The following is a 21,078-nucleotide window of genomic DNA, read 5'->3' on the forward strand; positions in this document are numbered from 1 at the left end:
AAAATCAGGAAGTTGGAGTAAAGGAGCATGTGTCAACTTATCTTTCAATACCGTGAAGGCTTCTTCCTGTGCGGTACCCCAAACAAAAGGCACATCCTTCTTTGTAAGCTCGTTAAGAGGTGCAGCAATGGTGCTAAAATCTCTCACAAAACGCCTATAGAAACCAGCGAGTCCAAGAAAACTCCGCACTTGTGTGACCGTTTTGGGCTGCGGCCAACTCTCAATAGCTTCAATCTTGGCTTTATCAACTTCAATTCCCTGTGGAGTAACAACATAGCCAAGAAAAGATACTCGGTCGGTGCAAAAGGTGCACTTCCCAAGGTTACCAAACAAACGTGCATCACGTAGAGCAATAAAAACAGCACGTAAATGTTCCAAATGTTCTTCCAAAGATTTGCTATAAATCAGTATATCATCAAAATAGACTACCACAAATCGTCCAATGAAAGCACGTAAAACTTCGTTCATTAGTCTCATGAAAGTACTAGGTGCATTAGTTAACCCAAAAGGCATGACTAACCACTCATATAAACCAAACTTAGTTTTAAATGCAGTTTTCCATTCATCTCCCAATTTCATACGAATTTGATGGTATCCACTACGCAAATCAACTTTGGAGAATATTGTAGAGCACTCAATTCATCAAGCATATCATCTAGCCTAGGAATAGGATGACGATAACGAATAGTAATATTATTAATGCCTCTACAATCAACACACATACGCGACGTACCATCCTTTTTAGGCACTAGTATAATAGGAACAGCACAAGGACTAAGAGATTCGCGTATATAACCTTTGTTGAGCAGCTCCTGTACTTGACGCATAATCTCCTTCGTCTCCTCTGGATTGGTACGGTATGGTGCACGGTCGGGTAGCGATGCACCGGGAATTAAGTCAATCTGATGCTCAATCCCTCGAATAGGTGGTAATCCCGGTGGCACGTCTAGTGGGAAGACGTCAGCGAACTCCTGCAAAATGTTAGTGACAACAGGGGGCAAAGAGGAAGGCACGTCCTCGAATGCAAATAATGCCTCTTTGCACACAAAAGCATAGCAAACAGATTTGCTGAAATCTAGCTCATCAATATCAGATTTTGTGGCAAGTAAACATGCACTTTTCAATTTAATTTCAGAAACAACACTAGATGGTTTATTATTAGGTTTCATTTGTTGCTCAAATTCTTTTGCCACAATCTGATTTTCACTCTTATTTTTTTCCTGTTTTGCTTTATTAGCTCTATTAATGTCATCTTTCAAAATGGAATCAGGAGTCATAGGAAGCAAAGTAATATTTTTATCCTTATGAACAAGAGTATACTGATTGTTTCTACCATGGTGTACAGAATTTTTATCAAATTGCCATGGTCTACCAAGTAATAAGGAACATGCTTGCATGGGTACCACATCACAATCAACATAATCAGCATATGTAGAGATACTAAAATGCACACGAACAGTACGTGTTACCTTAACCTTGCCGCTGTTGTTGAACCATTGGATGTAGTAAGGATGTGGATATGGTCTTGTGGTGAGAGATAGCTTCTCCACCATCTCCATGCTAGCCAAGTTGTTACAGCTCCCTCCATTTATGATGACGCGAACAGAACGTTCCTTCACAACTCCCTTTGTATGGAACAAATTATGCCTCTGATTTTGCTCTGCTTGTGTGACCTGTACACTCAAAACACGTTGAGCAACTAAACATTCATACCTGTCAGCGTCTTCAGGAGCCATGTATTGCGTCTCATTTTCAGAATCATCTTCACCATGTTCTTCACGTGTAATAAGAGCCAAAGTCTCCTCATCATAGTCACTAGCGGACTCATACCCACCATCCTCAGTAGCAATCATTACACGTTGAGATTTGCATTCTCTCGCATAATGTCCTCTTCCCTTACAACGACGACAAATAATATCACTTGTGTGCCCTGTCGATGCCATGGAAGAAGAAGAGCTCTGTGCAGGCCCGGCAGGTGCGCTCTTGGCAGATAGTGGTGGTTGTGCCTGCTTTCTTGTATCACGGCTGGAGGTGGAACCTGATGGAGGTGCTGGTGCAATGGAAGTAGAAGATGCACGCGGTGTCCATGATGAAGGTCGACCTGCAGAAAAGTTAGTTCGCGCCAATGGCTGTCGATCCTGCACTTCACGTTCAGCTTTACAAGCAAGATGGAATAAACGAGTGATATTATTATAATCCTTATACTCTAGAATGGTCTGAATCTCTTTATTTAATCCACCCATAAAACGTGCAAGCATAGCTTCATTCTCCTCAACAATACCACATCTAATCATGCCAGTTTGTAATTCCTGATAATATTCTTCTACAGAATTTTTCCCTTATCTTAAGCGCTGCAATTTTTTAAGTAATTCACGTTGATAATATGGTGGAACCCAACGAGTACGCATAGCAGTTTTCAAAGCAGCCCAAGTAGCTGGAACAGGATATAATCTACAATGTTCAGACCACCAAACACATGCAAAGCTAGTGAAAGCACAAACAGCAGCAGGAACACGTCTCTCCTCAGGATATTGTAAACATGTAAATCGTTGTTCAGTTTCTAACTCCCAAGTAAGATATATATCAGGAACATATCTACCCTCAAATGATGGAATATTCAATTTCAGTTTAGGGAGATGGTCATGATCTCATACCTGAGGTGGTGGTGTCGGCCTACCGTTGCGAATATATACCTGAGGTCGACCTGCTGGTGGTGGTGCTGGTGGCTGCACGTAGTTCTGATTTTGATCAACCTCATCCTCATAATCGCCCGCATAATCGTCATCCTCCTCAGCCGCCGCAGTAGCAGGAGCCAAAGAAGCATCAACAGTAGGTGCAGCGGCACCCGAATTTTGACCAATCTCAATTGGAACGCGCTGTGCTCGTCCCACTTGATTTGGAAGGCGGCGTTGGAGATGTGGTTGTTGTTGTTGTAGAGGTGCGATATGTGCAGCCGGTGGTGGTTGGGGAAGACGCTTGAGTAATTCAGTAAACTTGTTATCCAGCTTTGTCTCGAACGACTTCTCCACGGCATCTATCTTCTCCATAGCCTCTTCAAATCTGTTTAGCACATCTCCCACCTGGCCACTCATCATTTGCTGAAATTTATCATGCAACTCCTTGTTCGTCATGTTCTCCCAATCAGTCTCATCGGCTTGTGATCCTGCCATAGTTAGCAGCAATAGAAACACAAAAGAATATGATCCTGCAGACTACTAGGAAGTGGTGGTGATGGTGGTGTGTCACAAAACCTTCAAGCGAATCTCAAATTCTTACCAGTTCTTACCCAGCAGCAGGCGGTGATCGGCAACCGATGTAGTCAAAACTCTCAAAGCTTGGATAGAGCGATTACCAGGGAGAGTCAAACGCACGATGTAGATGTATGTGGAGTTGGGAAGGCTTATAATATGGTAGCAAAAATGGTCAGCAATAATCAATTCAGAGATGCAAAGTTGAATAAACGCTCAACGACGGTACTGTGCTGGTCCTAGGCTAGACCGTGCTAGAGACGCGAGCCTAGAACACTAACAAAATCACGGCGCTGCACGTAAACAAGGGAAAAGCACACTCTGGAAAAAAATTTCTCTTTTTTTTCGCGCTCTTTTTGTTTTTTTTTTGCGAAAAATCACTATAATGACGAGTGTCTCAAAACTCTTCCCAGGTCAAACTGACAGGATGGGCACAAAATTTTTTTTTTGACTATTTTTTTTCGGAAATCAGGGCAGCGACGACGAAAAAGTGCGACAAAAAATCACTATGATGGCGAGTGTCTGAAAACACTCCCCGGGACCTAAAAATAGGATAGGGAAAAATATTTTTGGTTGCCGAAATTTTGGCCTAAAAACTGCCCGGGGGTCTCCAGACTTTTTTTTTTCTTCCGAGACCTACTCGGGCAAGGAAACAGGAAACGGAAAATAGATGGATCTTTAAAACAAACCGAATATGAAAAGAACTCGGATTGGTGGTGGATATATGGTGGTAGGATATGGCAGCGGTGGTGGTATACGGTAGCGGTGGTGGTATATGGATACAGATCGGTGGTGGTATATGGATACGGATTGGTGGTGGTATATGGATACGGATTCAGAGCGGTGGCGGATAAGCAATAGTGGTAGATGGCAAGGCGATGATGATGGTGCGGCGCCGGCGTGACAACTTATGACCAGAACTCGAAACTCTAAAAGACTAGACTCTAAGACCAGCAACTTGACACGACGATGCAACGGCAAATTCAACAAAGCAAAAACCCTAAAAAGATTATGCAAAGGCTCAGATTGGTTCGGATATGATGAACTAACCCTAATTTTTTTGTGTGTGGCTTTTTCGTGGACTGTAGGTATGAAGAACAGACTCGATCTAAACTACGAAAAACTGTAAAATCTCACCGAGCAACCTGGAAATCTGATACCACTTGATAGAGGCAAAGGTGTCCCGTCTTTCGATGAGATGATGGATATCGCTTTGATGGAAGTCGACTTTGACGATCCGACTATGAACGTGCGAGGACGTCGCGCCTTAGCAATCGCTAAACCAACTCCGAGAAGTTATTGACCACGCCGGAGCACGATCAACCTGACCACGAGGGTCTGTTTCCTGCGAGCAAACGAAGAACAAGCAAGAAACTGAGATTGCAATCTGGATATTGCGAATATAAGATGAAAGCTTTATTGATCAAGGTGGGGTTCTGTGACGCCTTTGTCTGGTCGTTGAACACAAACGAAGTACGCGAAGTTGCAGCTATGGCGAACTTTTAATCTAAACAAAACCCAAAGTCTAAACGGTGCCCTAAGGGCTGTATATATGAAGGAAGAGGGGGGAATTTCGTGGCCCTTGGAGAAGGGGTCCGAAACCAACCCTATCTCTTGTTTCCCCACACATACGGACTCTAAAAACAGCCTATACTTATGTATTTCGAAATTACATGGGCCAGGCCCAATAATAAGGTGACGCAGCACCTAGAATAGCCTCTGGACGAAATTTATGAAGTGGCATCTTGTATATTTCGTCCAAGGCTTCATTCACTCCTTATGGTGGCTTCAAAGTCTTGAAATCATCACTGGTAACTCCGTTCTTGTTCCCCTTGCGCATGCCATCAACTCCATGCTTGTTCTTGCTCCAATGTTCATCCTTCTCCAATCCAGGCCCTTCATTTGTAAGCAAAACAAAAGTATCCAATTTAGGCAGCATCATATTCTCATGAACATTAGAATCATTACCAAGAAACGAAAGTACCTGGTAATTTAATTGGCGTGCGCGAGCTCTAGTAATTGGTCCATTATATGTAACAGTAGGGGTTGTGGGTGTAACAATGGTATTGATGTCCTCATCACCCATGAGCCATTATTGGTGCGGAAGAAGTCTTCAACCTGACGGGCAATCATGGCATCCCCTGAATATGAGATCTTCACCTTCAGGTTGTTGTAAGTACATGATGTTTCACTTGGATCAGTGTTATCTCTGCTGTTGCAGGCCTTCTATAGAACAATGAACCGGTGTAAGGGATTGGCCACATGCTTAAACTCTCGTAGCAAACATTCATCAAAGTAATACATTGTACGTACCTTGTCGAGACGAATGAAAAGGTTCTCTAAGTTGGGAGAATTCTCAAGCATGGTTGATAATGCATTAAACTCACTATCTATACACCATTCACCAAGGGATAGAGTCCTCAGGTTTTCAAACACAGGGCAGTTCTCCAGTTCCGTCGTCAGCAGAACCTGCACATTAGTGTTGAAGTTGGTACTGATGGTCCACTGACATGTGACATCTAGGGCACATGTTAGATCTACCGACTAGAAAATAACCAACCAAGCTAGTTCTATGGCATTCCATATTTAAGATATCACGTAGGACACCAAAGACCAAACAGTAAGTTAGGTTCAAAGTTCAAAAAGCCATAGAGACTAGTGGTTGAAACCTTTGTAGAGATAAGATGTTAAGACTGTGAAGGTAGTAACTTCAATGTTCTTTTTTCTTGCAGTAGCAACTATCCAATAGGCTGATCCACTAGTAAAATGATGCTAGGTAATGCTAAAGCTGGTATTTGAGTGGTCAACGTCTCAACGATATAATTTCAGCTCTTCATCTAGACAGATTCATAATGACTTGAGAGATTCACCACCAGAAGAAGAAATACCAAAATGTTATTCACGCATTACATTTCAAGATAGTACTCTACCCCTTATCCCCTTCCCATGCAGAAAGCATAAAAGAACGAGAAGGTGATAGTATCAGCGACATGAATAAACGTACCTCTCCTCGATGAGCTGACAAGTTCATTGTTCTCACATTCGAGAGGCTGTGAAAAATACGTTTGCCACCATAAACTACAATATCACCGCTTCCAGGATGCTCACAATCCCTTGCATGCTCATCAGCAACTGCACAGCTATCATCATCAGATGGAGATTGAGATTCACTGACGTCAGAGTCCTCAGCATCAGTATATGTGTCGCCATCGTCCTCATCATCCTGTACTGACCATGGGCGAGCATGTTGCAAGCAAGCGTCATCAAGCATGATAGTGGCTGTCACTAGTGACCCCGAGTTCTTGATCTGAGGAACAAAACTGCAAGGTCTGATACAGCGCAGGGCTGCAAGGTTCGAAGCATCAACCGTGAGGTCGTTAAAGATTTTGCAGTTGACCATAGTCAAACGCTTGAGTGAGGTTGATCGAATCTGCGTGGCATATATGAGAGCTTTCCTGAGCTCTAGTTCCTCCAAAGAAGTACACCTAGAACAGAGCCCCGAGAGGGAGCGGCTGTCCAAGGACACGTTGGCGAGCTGCAAGATGTTGAGGTTGCCAGAAAGAAAGACCGTGCAATCCAGCTTGAGGATTGGGCGGTGATGCTTCGCGGAGAGCTGGATAGCTGTGGCATTGCGCCTGAGAGCATGAACGATCCACGTGTTGGCGTCGTCGTGGTTCCAGTGCAGCCGGAGCGTGTTCAACGGCTTGCGGTCCCGCCGGAGAAGCAGGTGCTTGACGAACTCGGCGTACCAATCCTGGTCAACGCAGCGGGAGCAGGCGCACAGCCGGCGGATGTCGAGGCACGGCGCGGAGGCCCAGGTGCGGCGCCACCGCCTCGAGAGCGCGCTCGTGCGGACCACCTCCCACGCCTTCATGTAGGAGAAGACGTGGTGGCACAGGTCGTCCGTGAGGTCGCTGATGCGGTCGCGTCCACCGCCTCCCGCTGCCCCGTCGCGCGGCGCCCCCCGCCCTGCGCCCCCCTGAAGCATTTTCTCGAACAGGTTGCCTGCACGGACAACGACGATCAGCATCAACCCGCACGGGGAAAGAAAATCTTGGCAAACGCGCAGCAAGAAACCAAGAAGAGCTAGCGATGCTGCATTGCGACGAACGGATTCGAGATTGGAACAAGAACTCGTTAGGATTATGGTCCCTCGCATGGCCGGCAGTGGAAGGGAGGAGAAGAACTTACGAGGTGGTTGAGGCTGGCCGGATGAAATCGGGCGACGGGCGGGCGTTCTCGGCTCTCGCTGCTTCTGCTTTGGGTGCACGCAGGTCGGAGAGCAAAGGGGTGGAAAGAAGGGAAATGCAAAAGTTGGACGATAACCGGGCCGGTAAAAGAGTGCAGGAGTATATTTAAAGGGGGGCAACGTGAAAAGGAGATTGTAATAATTCCCCTGATCTAAAATTAATTGACACTCAAAAAAATAATTATCTAAATTAATTAACGCAGCTTCTGTACAAGATGCAACATTGTCGGCTGCGTCCGTTAATTCGGAGGGAGTAATATATTTTCCGTCCAACTTTTAATATAGTAGTATTTTTCATGAAAAATACCAAATGGAGGCTGAGCTTCATGAAGGTTGAAAACTTCAAAATTCAGACTGAAGCACATCATTGATCTGAGAACCAGCATACCTAGGAGCAGCATAGAAGCACCGCGGATAGCTACCAATTTCACCATGGCGGCTAACTTCAAATAATAGGTAACTTAAAAGAATAATAGCTATTATCTTGGGAATCATCGATATTGGGAAAGTCCATAAAATTTAGGAACATTAGAGTTTTCATTAAAATAGACTTCGTTTGGTAGTATCGTTTCCCTTTGTAACAAAGTCATCACTATGCCGCTAAGATAAAAGAGCAAATGCTGGGAGGAAAACGTACTAAGAACTCCTCTTTAGCTATTTGACAACGACATTTCGGTCATTTTGTGGCCAAATTATTTGGTATACACCGACACCATACATACACGCATCCTCTTTGTAATGTCGAATAGACTTTTGCAACGATATAACAAAGAAATAGATAATTAGTTCGAGGACTTTATTTTCTTCGTTTCAACTTTTATCTTTGGCGCACTTTTAAAGAAGAGATGTTAGTATACAAATATATTTATTTCATACTAGAAAACTTTGACTTTCTTTTACAAATAAGCCTTGGATTTTTATTGGGACTTTCAGTGATACAAGTCATTTAAGGAAACAAAAAAAAATACAGGCAGATCCTCATAGAGCCAAACAAACTCAATCAACACGAGCCAAAAGTGTACCGTCGTTGCTGCTCCATCACCAACGCTCATGACATTGTATCCTACGGTTGGTAAAGTCGCCGTGCTAAGACCAACCACCAAAGAAGAAGACTTGTGTGGATCGGAAATGCCAGAGCCGAACCATCTCTTAAACAAAGTTTCTGCCAACTCACATTCTGAAGGACCCAAAATAACACAATCATCGTCTCCCAGATTCAACACTGGTAATCGAGATGACCACCGCTTCGATGAGAGATATGGAGAAAAATTATTCGCCACCGCTGGTGTTGGAGCCATGGACAGCCAAAGACCTAACTAAGGCACCTAGACTACTAAAATCACAAAGAAAAAGTACCTAGAGTTTCCCTCCCCCGCGATTGATGGAGGTGAGAGAAACCCCCATGATGCCCGAGTCTGAGGTGGCTTCCTCCCTCCTCCCATTGGATCGCTCCTGGCGGCTAGAGCTTTCACGGGGTTGAGTATACAGGGAGAGGGAGTATGCCTTTGATTAACAATTACCTACTACGTGGCACATGTGTGAATCCATCTAAAAAGCCAACTATCCCTATTAATATGTAAATGGTACAAGTTAATGAATGCCGAAAAATTAATGTACAATAAGTACTTATGATCTTCATTTTATAGAGTTATTATTGGGATGGATGAAGTAGTATTTAGTTTCTTTGTCAAAACAGTGGAATATTTTCTAAGTAAAAAAAGGAGTTTCATGAGTTAAATTAATTATAAATTTACATATGCCTTAAGATAACAAACATCTAGTAGTTCCTATGGACAATAAAACAATTTTCACATGTTTTGTAAGAAAAAAAAATCTTGTACGAAACGGGATAATTCTTGCAACTTATAAAAGTGTATAAAATATTTTTATTCCTTTTTACGGTATACATTTTCATATGTAAATCCTTCCCCGATGAGCTAATGTTTTTTTTACAAAAAATGCTTTTTGAGGATAATAAATATTGATAAACGTTTGACACCCGTGCGCTGGCCCAAGCGTTGGGCCAGTCGCACGCACATCGTCTGATGCGCTAGATTGGACGCTCGCGTTCCCACCGCAGCCGCACTCGCGTCCACGTGCTGGTGGGGATCCACACACCGCTTTGGACGCAGCGTTATCCCTTCACTCGCGTCGCCTCCTCCATTCTCCATCATTCGTTCTGCTTTTTTCCATCCACCTCCGCTTCTTGCTGCTGCATGGCGGCAACCAACATGGAGATGCGAGATTTTGATGGCGAAACACCGGCGACGGCGCTGTGTAGATGCCACGGCGTGCGTTTTTGGTGGCCGGAGCTGAGCGGGGCTGCAACCACGACGGTGCTGCAACTAGCGCTCGTCGCCATGGCCACCCGCAGCTGATTTGCGCTCCTCTCCATGGCCTCCACAGCAAGATTTTGCTACAACCATGTTTTTTTTCTGGAACCAACCCTTGTTTTTGCTACCATCCACTCACCCCAAAATCTACTACCGTGGTGATTTTTGCTGGAACCGGCGAACCATTTTGCTACAACTGTTTTGCGTTTTTGTTACTACCGGTGTCTTGTGGATTTTTTGCTACATCCATCTCCATGACATCACCTGTTTCTTTCAGTCAATTTTTTTCTACAACCATGCTTTGATTTGGCTGGAACCGAAGATAAATTTTGCTACAACCGTATTTTCATTTTGCTGGAACCGAAGACAATTTTTTCTACATCCACCACGGCGGTGTTGGTCGACGGCGGCGATGGCTTTTTTTTGCTGCACCCGTCTCTGATTTTTGCTACTACCTTGCTACCACCAGAGTCTTGCTAGAAGCATCAGGAGTTTTTGCTACCACCCCTAGTTTTTGTTTTGATTTTTGCTGAACTAGCCTAAAAATTGCTACCACCGCCTTTCGGTTTTGCTAGAACCGGCATTTTTTGCTTCGCCGGCGGCGGTAAAGGCGGGTCGTGTTTTGCTTCACCGGCGGCGAGCAGGGCAGCGGTGGTCCAAACGAGGGCAGCGCGGGCCAGTGTGCGGGATCCCGCGAGCGGCGGCGACGCTCCCTTTTTTTGTCCTCTTTTTTCCCATGGGGGAAGATGACGAAAGGGGACGCGGGACAGATCTAACAGTTATGCGCTTCCAGATCGAACGGCGCTGGGTGGACCGGCCGAAACTTGCGCCGGTGCGCCGGCGCAGAGTACTGCCCATAAATATTTACCGGAGTTTCCTCAAATAGGAGTGGCTTGAAACCAAATACTGGCCCAGAAAATCCTATATGCCGCATATTGCGTCAAGATGTCGAGCGTTAGCACAGGATTCAGGAGGGAGCGACGCGATCTGGGCCGGCCCGTTAGCGGTTAGCCTACCAACGGTTTTCTCCGGTTTTGGGAACCTTCTAGAAGGTTCCCTGAATCGGTTTTTCTTTTTTCCTGTTGTTTTTTGTGGCTGGTTTTCATTTAGGTTTTATTTTCGTTTTTTCTTTTCTGTTTCTTTTTTTATTTTTGTTTTCATTTTTATCTTTTCTGTTTCTTTGTTATTTTTTGTTTATTTTTCGAAAATTTCAAATTTTCTTCAGATATTCAAAAGATGTTCCTCTTAACAAAATTTGTTCAGAATTCAAAAAATGTTCACATTTCAAAAAATATGCAGGAATTTCAAAAAAAATGTGTCCTGTTATAAATCGTTCACAAATTCAAATTTTGCTCCGATTTTCAAAAAATGTTCCTCTAAAAAAAATTGGTTCAGAATTTTTAAAAATGTTCACGTTTCAAAAAATATTCCTTTTATAAATTGTTCACAAATTCCAAAAATGTACAGGAATTCCAAAAATGTTCCTATTTTTAAAAATTTGTTCACAAATTCAAAAAAAAAATCACGTTCTGTTAATTTTTTTTGACAATTCAAAAAATGTTCATGATCCCAAAATCTGTTCAGAAAATTTTGAAATGTTTGTTCTTCCAATTTTTTGTTCGGAATTTGGTGAAAAGTTCCATTTTGAACTTTTGTTAATAAATTCTAAAAATGTTCGTAGTTATAAATTTTTGTTCAAATTACATGATGTTCCTTTTTTCAATTATTTGTTCAAAAATTCTAAAAATGTTCGAAGTTTCAAAATTTGTCCAGATTTTCATAATTTGTACACGTATTTAAAAAATGTTCCTTTTGCCGAAAATTGTTCAAACATTCAAAAAATGTTTTGCACATTTTCAAAGTATACATGTTAAAGAAGTACACTTGAAAAAAACAATTACTGCAGTAACTAATTCCTGTTCGCTACATTAACTGATTCAAATTCGCTATATGCCCAGTTCTACGCTAGGACTATTTCTTTAGATTGTGCGCTGCAATACTAACATCAAAACTTGTGTGGTGGAGTGGCTGTGAGGTCGCAATTGCAAGCTGGAGTCTACTGTTCGAATCCTCACATCGCACCATCATTACCTTTTGCTATCATTTTCCTTCTCGCGGTAGAGCTCGATGGGCCGGCCCACTCGCGCTGTCTCCTGTGCGCGAACGCCCAACATTTTGACGCATAATGCGGCGCATAGGACCTCCCTACTGGCCCGACCTCCATGGAGTCCGACTTCGTTGCTGTGAGTGGACATCGAGCCCGGGTGAAGTCTGATGTAAGATTAGGCCCAACGAGCTTTGGTCCAAGCGGTGGCGATATACACACAGACAGGCCAGTATCCATCCCTCAAAAAAAAAAAAAAAAAGACAGGCCAGTATCCCACCTTCTCACACGCAGGTCACAGTTCACGTCTCCGTCGGCCCACCCTGAGCTCCGCGGCCGCGCGGAGACGGAGCGCCGCCGGACGCCTCCCTGCTCCGGTGCTCCCTGGGTAGGGTTCCCGCTCTTCGCTCGCTTTACTACCAGGTAAACCCCCGCCACCCACCCTCCTTGTTAGATTTGATTAAAATCATGCCGAACCATCTCCGATGGCGCGCAGCATAAGGTTCCGGGAACGGCGGACGCGGTGCTTTCGGCGGTGTATTGGCACGAGAGGGCCGCCATTAGATCGGCATTTTGCTCCCCGTTTCTAGGTTGCAGCTGATTGTTGGTTTTTAGTACTAGCTCTCCTGCTCCCCATTCTAGTTAGCTGGTTGGTTGGTTGGTTTTGCGGCCATTTTTGTGATTCTCGCACTTTACCCAAGTTATAAAATGGTTGTAGTCTGCACGAGCTTGGCTTAAGAAGGGATTGCCCTTTGCAGTGGCCAGCAGTTTGTTGAAGTTTGGTTCCTGGGATGCTTCTGTAAGTGTATCCGATCCAGTTTGACTGGATGTCCATGGGATTGAACTATGTACATTGGCCTTCCTGCCGCGATATTATGCTACCTGGAACTGTAATGTGGGAGTATGAGGGTTTGGCGTTTTGGGGGTTTTTAATTTTGGTCCTCTAGAAAATTTACAGTTTTCACCTGAATACTAGTCTAACAGTACCTGATAGTTGTACTTGTACCTATCCAATTAGTGTATCATATTAGCAAGTTGCTTCAAGACTGCTGATTGAATTCAACAGTTGAAATTACCAAACATCTGCTTGTGACCTCAAAACTTGTTAGTCACTACCTTTTGTGTGCAGGCTACCTATCACCATCTGCTCAAGTGAATGCACTGGACACTGGAAATTTCTTCTTGCCAATGGCCAATACGTCCAACAAGCGCATGAGACCAACAGGGTTTTCGGATATCACAAGTGACAGGATCAGCAGCCTCCCCGATGAGATTCTCCACCATATCCTGTCTCTCATGACTGCACGAGAAGCGGTGCAGACATGCGTGCTATCCACGAGGTGGCGCGATGTTTGGATGTCTTTGCGGTGCATTGAAGTTGAGGCACAGGAATTCACCAACAAGGAGGGATTTGTGATGTTCATGGACAACCTACTACTGCGCCGTGGTTTGGTCCCTCTAGATAGCTTTTGCCTCATGGGCTGGAGCGATGATTTTTCCCTCAACCATCCCAGAGCTAACCTGTGGGTCTGCCATGCCCTTAGGAGCAATGTCCGTGTGCTTCAGATCTTCAGCCGTAAATTATTTAATCTTGAGTACTCTCCCTTCATTTCGTCGCATCTGAAAATACTCAATCTCCGTGATGTTCCATCGCTGCCCTCTTAATTGAGAAGCTCTTTTCTGGCTGTCCACAGCTGGAAGAACTATCATTGGTAGACTGTCGTGTTCCTGCCACCAAGTTCTCCTCTAGGACCCTGAAGAAATTAACATTTATTGCACATACCCCCTATGGCGCTGATGATGTCCATACTGATTTTGAAGACCTTGTAATAGATACCCCTAGTCTTGTTTCGCTGCATCTGGAGGACATTCCGTTGTTAACTCCTTGCCTTGTGAATGTCTCATCTGTTGTCAAGGCTTCATTTCGCCTGGATGAAGAGTGTTTCTCGAGTCCTTATGTAAGCTGCAATATTATCAGTGCCCTGTCAAATGTTACAAAGTTAAAGTTGTTCTTTGGACTTGACAATGTAAGTTTGTCTTCAACTCTGCAATGACTCATTCTTCATGTAATTGTCTTCTAACTTTCATTTTTTTTTCATGGTTTCGTCTTGTGTAGGAAACTGCAAGCAAGGTTCTAAGAAGAGATCTCTGGAGGTGCCAGGCATTCAACAACCTGAAAACTTTGTCTGTCAGTGGCTGGTGCGTAGATGTTGACCTCCGTGCACTGGTCTACTTTCTTCGACGCTCACCTGCCTTAGAGAAACTTACTCTGTGTCTCAGTCAGGCAAGGATATATTTCGTCTTGTCACATTGGGGTTTACTTGTTGTTCATAAAGATATTTACACGTCTTTGATTCTTGTCAGGTTGGAGCTTCAGACAGGCTTCACTGAAGGGACAACATGGAGTCCAAGGAAACAAACACATCGTTTAATTGTGAACATCTGAAGAAGGTCAAGATCAGATGCCCTCAGGGTGACAAAAGGGTGGGCAATATTGTGAATGTCATACTTGCCAGTGCCTCTGTCCCGGAATTTGTCATCAATCCGTACGAGCGCTGGGATCCTTTGGAGTAGGCCTCTCTTTGCTCCTTGATGGTAATTTTTGGTTTTCCTTTTAGTAGTTATGCTAACGAAGGCAATTAGAAACTCACTGCTATTTTCTTGTACTTGGTAGGTAGGGAGATGTGCATGACCCTTTGCCGAAGGCAAGTGTTGCTTCCGGTTTGATGTGGAAAGGCGTTTTAATGTTTGTGTGATCATGAGGCCAACAAATTAATAGTATCATTATTGTCCCTGTAACTGAATCTGGATATGTGTTTGCAGAGAAATTTGATATCGGGGTTGTGTTTGACATTATTCTGGATTACTGTAATCTCATCGTTTGGTTGACTGTTTTTCCATATTTTGCCATGTGGCTGCCCTCTCACGGTATACTCGTCCGAAACATACTCCAGTTTAAAATCATGCTGGCTGAAAACATAACAATATACAAACAGCAATTGATGGAAATGCACCGGGCAGGCCTACCTCTGTTGTAGAAAAGCTAACGTCTGAGGATAATGCCACACGCGGGCCCGCACAACAGAGGCACAAAAGTGGCGAGTGCCCTCGGCGGCCTCCCAGCAAGCGCAGCATAATAGCTTGGGATTTGGGTGATTCCAGTCTACAGATAGAGAGAGACGTTCAAGAGAGAGAGCCCCTAGCTTCCACCCCAGTTCTCTTCCTCGGTTCCTATCCTTCCCATTTCTTTAGCATCTTGCTCCCGCTTTCTACTAGTAGTTCTCAAGTAAATTAGAGGTGGCATGTTTCCCGTCGGATGAGAGATTTTACAGCATTTTAGCCTTTTCTCTCTACACCAGGGCCCTCTCCCACCTTGTGCAGTGTTTTTGAATCTCAACCGAGAAATGATGCTTCACAGGCAGATCTGCTGAGCTGGGGACTCTCTTGTTCTTCCGCTCATTCTCGTTGGTTGGCCTTTGGTCGTCAGAATCATCGGCGGAGTGCTTTGGATAGTAGCGCTCTGCACTGTGCACGCCACCTGTTCGACTGAATGCCATGACGAAGAAGCCAGGCAAGAGAGCGAAAGCAATGGATGTTGGCGACAGGATCAGCGGCCTCCCTGACGAGCTGCTCCACCGCATCCTGTTCTCCTTGCCGGCGCAGGACGCCGTGCGCACGTGCGTGCTGTCACCAAGGTGGCGCCACCTGGTTGTCCGCACGGCACCTCAATGTCAGCACTCTGGGGTTCACCGGCGAGGCGAGATTCGCCCAGTTTGTGAATAACTTGCTGCTGCGTCGTGGCCATGCGCCTCTCGACACCTTCTGCCTGCACGCTGAGGGGCCTCACATTTTGTTTGACAATATCCGTGACACTGCCAACCTGTGGATATACCATGCCCTGAGGTGCAATGTTCAGGCGTTGAGCATTGCCGACCATGACCTGTACGAGGAAGGCGAAACAGAAGATATTCTTAGAACCTTCCACCCCGACCGTTACTCCTTTACCTCATCACACTTGAAAAGATTGCATCTTCTCTATGTTTGTGTCAGCAATTGCCTCATCAAGCACCTCTTGTCTGGCTGCCCGGCGTTGGAAGACCTAGAGATGAATGACTGTGACATCACTGCCACAGAATTTTCCTCTACCACATTGAAGAACTTGAGCATCAGCACCGTTGGTTTCTCTGTAACAAAAGATGAGGAAGTTGATATTGTTATAAATATGCCTAGTCTAGTCTCACTATGCATCGGTGCACTACTCTGTACGAAGCCTTCTTTTATCAACATGCGATCATTGTTAACAGTCTCCATTCACTCAGAACAGACAGGGTTTGAATTTGTTAATGGCTGCTCTATTCTTCGTGCTTTTTCGAACGCCAGGAACTTGACACTGCTGCACGTTGGCCCCATGGTATGCTTTATCAAGAGTAGTCATGGTTGCATTTAGTTCTTTTTCTGTCTTTTCTATAGCAGTAGCATGTTGTTTCTGCGAAGTATTTTTGTCTCAACGGCCTTTTTTGTGCTGTATTTGCAGGTTGGGAAAGAATTATTGGGAAATGAGATACTATTCCATCAAGTAGTGTTCACTAATTTGACAACTTTGTCTTTGAATGAATGGTGTTTGCATAATAGCTGCAAAGCACTGCTGTACGTGCTTAGGCACTCACCTAATTTAGAAAAGCTTACTCTTGGGTTGTCCGAGGTATGGATTTCAGAATTTCCCCGCACCTTGATGGGCACACTTGTCCATGAATCGAGTGTAATAGTCTTTGGGTGTTACCTTCAGGTTGGAGCTTTAATCTATCGACGTCCCGAGCTTTCAGGAAATTTTGCTGTGAAAATAAACCCCTGTTGCAAGGGAACAGAGACACCATTTTATTGCCAGAAGCTTAAGAAAATCAAAATCACCTGCCCAAAGCATGATAAAAGAGTCGGTGTCGTGGTGGCGATCTTATGCGCTAACCTTATCTCTCTCCCAGAAATAAATATCAAGCCATCTTGAGGTATATTATGGTAAGTTTCTTGCCCCGTCGAAATCACATGCTCATGACACATGTTGATGCTTTTACAGTTTACTAGTTAATTGCCTGTGCGCTGCAATGGGAGTATGCATATTCTAGTGGTTCAACATTAGCTGTGTCTAACATATACCTTTTAGGATCCTCATGGACATTGGGAAGCATTGTCGGATTTTTTGGAGGAACCGGTTAAGCTCCCCTAAAATATCTCCTCTAAATCTCTATATAGGGAACACCCCTATGAAGATTCTACCCTAAAATTTGTTTAACTTCAGCATCACCCCTAAATCTTAACCCCTATATTTCAATATCCTATATCTTATTAATTTTATGGAACTACCAAATTCATATGTTTATCTTTCTAATACCCTGCATTTTCAGTTGAAGAGTGAAATTATTGCTCCAAGCCTCCAATACAAAAATAACACGCAAAACAAACAGTCAAAAGAAAATTTATACTTTTCTTATATGTACTATAACACATGAAAGAAAAAAACCACAAACAACACATTTTCACCAGAATAGACATCTAGCAGCATGAAGTAATTGCAATGATTCCATATACATCTCTCTATTTTATCTAGCAATCAGCAATTACTAAATAAAACCTAGCAATCATGGCAATCCTCAGCATTAGACAATCAGCCCATGTATAAACTGTCACAGTGCCACACAACCCAGTATAATGAGCCCCAGTTTAATCAGCAGTGTCATCTAAACCCCTCTCACTCTCTCTAGTCTCTACTATTATTCCTCTCCTGTGACCACACACAGCAACAACAACATATGCACACAGGCACATAGCAGCAACCTCTCAATCCTGGGATCTTAGTTCGGCCTGTATACCATAAGAATAGGAGATGGGATGTAGAAGAAAATACAAAAAGCCCAGCAAGCACTCCAACCCGTCTCGCGATCCGCACGAACAACCGGCCAGCCAGCCACCTGCCTCGCTTCAGCGATTCCCTTCCGCCCATCCTGATTTTATTCGCCGCCAGCCTCCTGCCTTGCCGGCGACTCGCCGTCACGGCACGGATTTGAATTGGATTAAAGAAAATGCCACTGCTATTACTTTTACTGAAATGAAAAAAAATACATCATGTCCTTCCCTAGCAAAACCAAGTTGATGCATATCTATGACACGACCTTGACACATGGAGATTTGGAATATCTTTTAGAAGATAAGATATGGGTGGACAACGAGGTCAGCTAAGGTATACTCCAATGGTCATACTTAGGTACATCAAGAATGTCTAATTTATTTGTTATTTTTTCTACTATAGGTCATAAATGCATACATTTTCTGCCTAAGGGTCCAAGAAAAATATTGTAGAGCGGGTGCATGTGTATTCTTAGATAATAGATATGGTTCCGGAATACCGAAGCGAGATTGTGAAATTCCCATAAACCTAGAGAGTCATCCCCACATCATAAAAAAAGGTGCTTAAGTATCTACTACATGACATGGTTAGACTAATTTTCTACCTATTTTTCTACTGGTTATCCCCACATCATCAAATTACATTTTTTATCAACTTACATTGCAAGTGAAGTAAGTGGATTTCAATTATTTTTTGACTATTATTGGTTATCTTTTCTATACATGCGAAATTTTACATGCACTATGTTTAAGCCAACTCCAATGCTGTGACCCAAACGGACTCGGATTTGGTCCGCCTTTTGTCCGTTTGGGTCGTCAGCCGTAGGGGCGTCATGCACCCTCGTTCGCGTTTTCCCGGCTAATACGCCCAACTGGCCGGTTTTTGGCCAAATTTTAACATTTTACATTCTATTCATATAAATACAAATAAAAGTCATATAGTTTTTACATCACAATAAATAGTTTACAACCAAATAAAAATCTTATAGTTTACAACCAAATGAATTTGAAATAGTCACAAATACATTGAAAGAAAAAGAGCCGATACATCTATTGGTTGCCTAGGTGAATCCACGTGTGCTCAACCAAATCATTTTGAAGTTGAATGTGAGTTGTCCAATCATGCATTTTTGATGAAATTGGGTGAACTGTACAAACGTTGCCGGTCCATGCTCAGGCTCAACATTTTCATACTCCACGACTCCCTCCCGATTACGGTTGAACACATGTCTCGCCATCCGGAAGCGTCGGCAGTAAAGCTTGGGGTTGAAGAGTGGGAACGTGCACCGGAAATAATCGCTATAGAAGGCAATGATCGCTCTCTCTGTTACGATTCAATGTCGGAGCATGGCCCGGGATCGCCCCCCCTACACCTAGGCCGCTGACTAGCAATGTGCTCATTGACGACCAAAGTAGCAACCATGAATCCTCTTTGTCGGACGATGAATCGTCCAATGAACATATGAAGTTGTTTTAAAAAAAATCATCTGAGCTGTCCCCCATGGTACCTTGTGGGCAAAGGGCCGAACACCTTGCGGGAGACGATGGAGGCGGGCGTGGCCAAGACATGGCCGGTGAAGGGCAGTGGGCCTGTGAAGTCCGCACCCTCCGACAGTGACCATGGAGGCGAGGGGCAGTGCCGGCGACCCTTGGCAGTTGTGCCTTCTCATGCTCCGGCAGCGGTGAGGAGCGGCCACAAACGCCGGCAAGAGATTGGCCTCGGTGGATGTGGTGGTGGTGCGGAAGTTGGTGGATGCGGCGGTGGCACCTGAGTGGTGTCGCCGCGGCTAGAACTGGGCGGCGGCGAGGCCAGGGTGTAGAGTGTGGAAGGGGAGGGGGAAGAATGGCCGCTGTGCCATCGATGGATGGGCCAGGGGGAGGACAAGGGAAGGCGTCGCGGGTGTCTGCGCCCTGTCCGTGCCGACACAAACCTGGCTGAAATTTGGGCCGGAAAGGGTTGTGGCGGACAAAAAAAGGACACTCATTCGTTTGCGTCGGCGCGTTGGGCCGCATTTTTGTCCGCGTGGACTCAAACGGCCGCGGGCGGACGAAATGGGTCGCCGCGTTCAAGTTGGCCTTACATATACACCAGCAAAAGAATTCAAACCCCGGTAACAACTCACGGGCATTCTACTATTAGTATATATATAGACATCAGCAGTTATGTTGCAGGAAGGTTCCACAGGCACCATTTTAACTTGTTGTGGCCTTGCAGGTGATCGAAACGCTGGTGACCTGGCTGGATTAGAGCTTGTCGAACTGCATGCATCGGATCGCTGTCTTGCTGGCTTCACAGCGCTTATGTGCACTGATTTGTTACTGTGGTTTATTTCGAACGCCCGTCGCCGTTCACTGGCATAGCCGCAGCTAGTTTCGGTTATTTTTTTATCAGTAAGTTTTAACTTGGTATATGGTAAAACCGTAAAGTGTGTACTCCGCTATGCACCAAGCAATCGCTGGTGCATGTACGGTGAATGGCTTGTGATGCAAATGGCAGAACCCTATTGTTTTTCATGTGTGTGTGCGCGCGCTTAGGTTGTGCACGCGTTCAATTAATGTCTCACTATCCATTGGATACCCGGATGAATTGGAACATGGGAATTGTACACCACATTTTTTTGATTGGTTTCTGTAGGGCAAAACACCCCACAGCCTTTTACTCTTTATTATTCCCCAATAAGTTTCAATATGTATTCTTGCAAAAAAAAGTTTCAATCTGTACAAAGAGGCCATAAGCGAAAATTTATTTAAAGGAGCACCCTCAAGGTGATCAAAAGGAACCCACCTAACCAACTCAGAGAAATGTCTATAGCTGGGCCTTTCATTTATGAAGATCCTAGCATTCTTGATAATCCAAACACTTCTGCTTCGGTACATCCCCTTAAACACAAGACGACTGAGATTAGCCTATACCTCGTAATAAGAAAGGGCATGATTGTCGTATTGAAGAAACTATTCACCCCCCGTATTCGTATATGTTGTACACATGCGAGCTAGGCCGGCCCATCTATCTTTTATATAAATTTTAAATCACAAAAAAAAACTATGAGCATGGCAGGATTCGAACCTCCCTTAAACACAAGGATGGTTGAGATTAGCCCATACCTCTTCATAAAAAAGAGCATGATTGTCATATTGAAGAAAGTATTCACCCACCGTATTCGTGTATGTACATGATGGTTGAGATTAGCCCATACCTCTTCATAAAAAAGAGCATGATGGTCATATTGAAGAAAGTATTCACCC

General features: G+C 44.3%; 2 protein-coding genes and 1 pseudogene across 2 annotated transcripts; 2 read left to right on the forward strand and 1 right to left on the reverse strand.

Moving 5' to 3' along the window:
• Positions 1–4,642: 4,642 nt before the first annotated feature.
• On the reverse strand, positions 4,643–7,574 carry LOC109755942 (F-box/LRR-repeat protein At3g59190). Its single transcript, XM_040397196.3, has 4 exons — positions 7,440–7,574; positions 6,253–7,253; positions 5,562–5,717; positions 4,643–5,474 (listed from the first exon to the last, which is right to left on the reverse strand). Exons 2-4 carry the CDS (start codon positions 7,234–7,236, stop codon positions 5,241–5,243), a joined length of 1,374 nt encoding a protein of 457 aa, XP_040253130.3. The 5' UTR covers positions 7,237–7,253; positions 7,440–7,574; the 3' UTR covers positions 4,643–5,240.
• Positions 7,575–12,191: 4,617 nt separating this feature from the next.
• Positions 12,192–14,529, forward strand: LOC109755940 (F-box protein At4g22280-like; annotated as a pseudogene).
• A 570-nt stretch (positions 14,530–15,099) lies between these two features.
• LOC109755939 (uncharacterized) lies at positions 15,100–20,344 on the forward strand. The gene is made up of 4 exons (XM_020314816.4): positions 15,100–16,345; positions 16,469–16,636; positions 16,721–16,947; positions 20,048–20,344. Exons 1-3 carry the CDS (start codon positions 15,527–15,529, stop codon positions 16,934–16,936), a joined length of 1,203 nt encoding a protein of 400 aa, XP_020170405.1. The 5' UTR covers positions 15,100–15,526; the 3' UTR covers positions 16,937–16,947; positions 20,048–20,344.
• The last annotated feature ends 734 nt before the right edge of the window (positions 20,345–21,078 follow it).

This window comes from Aegilops tauschii, chromosome 7 (genome assembly GCF_002575655.3).
Source record: "Aegilops tauschii subsp. strangulata cultivar AL8/78 chromosome 7, Aet v6.0, whole genome shotgun sequence".
NCBI classification, from domain to species: domain Eukaryota; kingdom Viridiplantae; phylum Streptophyta; class Magnoliopsida; order Poales; family Poaceae; genus Aegilops; species Aegilops tauschii.

Coding starts and splice junctions, on each gene's coding strand:
- LOC109755939 (XM_020314816.4), top strand. CDS start 15,527: ATGTTGGCGACAGGATCAGCGGCCTCCCTGACGAGCTGCTCCACCGCA. Junction 16,346..16,468: donor TGCTGCACGTTGGCCCCATG/GTATGCTTTATC, acceptor CTGTATTTGCAG/GTTGGGAAAGAATTATTGGG. Junction 16,637..16,720: donor TTACTCTTGGGTTGTCCGAG/GTATGGATTTCA, acceptor TGTTACCTTCAG/GTTGGAGCTTTAATCTATCG.
- LOC109755942 (XM_040397196.3), bottom strand. CDS start 7,236: ATGCTTCAGGGGGGCGCAGGGCGGGGGGCGCCGCGCGACGGGGCAGCG. Junction 5,718..6,252: donor TGTCAGCTCATCGAGGAGAG/GTACGTTTATTC, acceptor ACTAATGTGCAG/GTTCTGCTGACGACGGAACT. Junction 5,475..5,561: donor TTTTCATTCGTCTCGACAAG/GTACGTACAATG, acceptor ATTGTTCTATAG/AAGGCCTGCAACAGCAGAGA.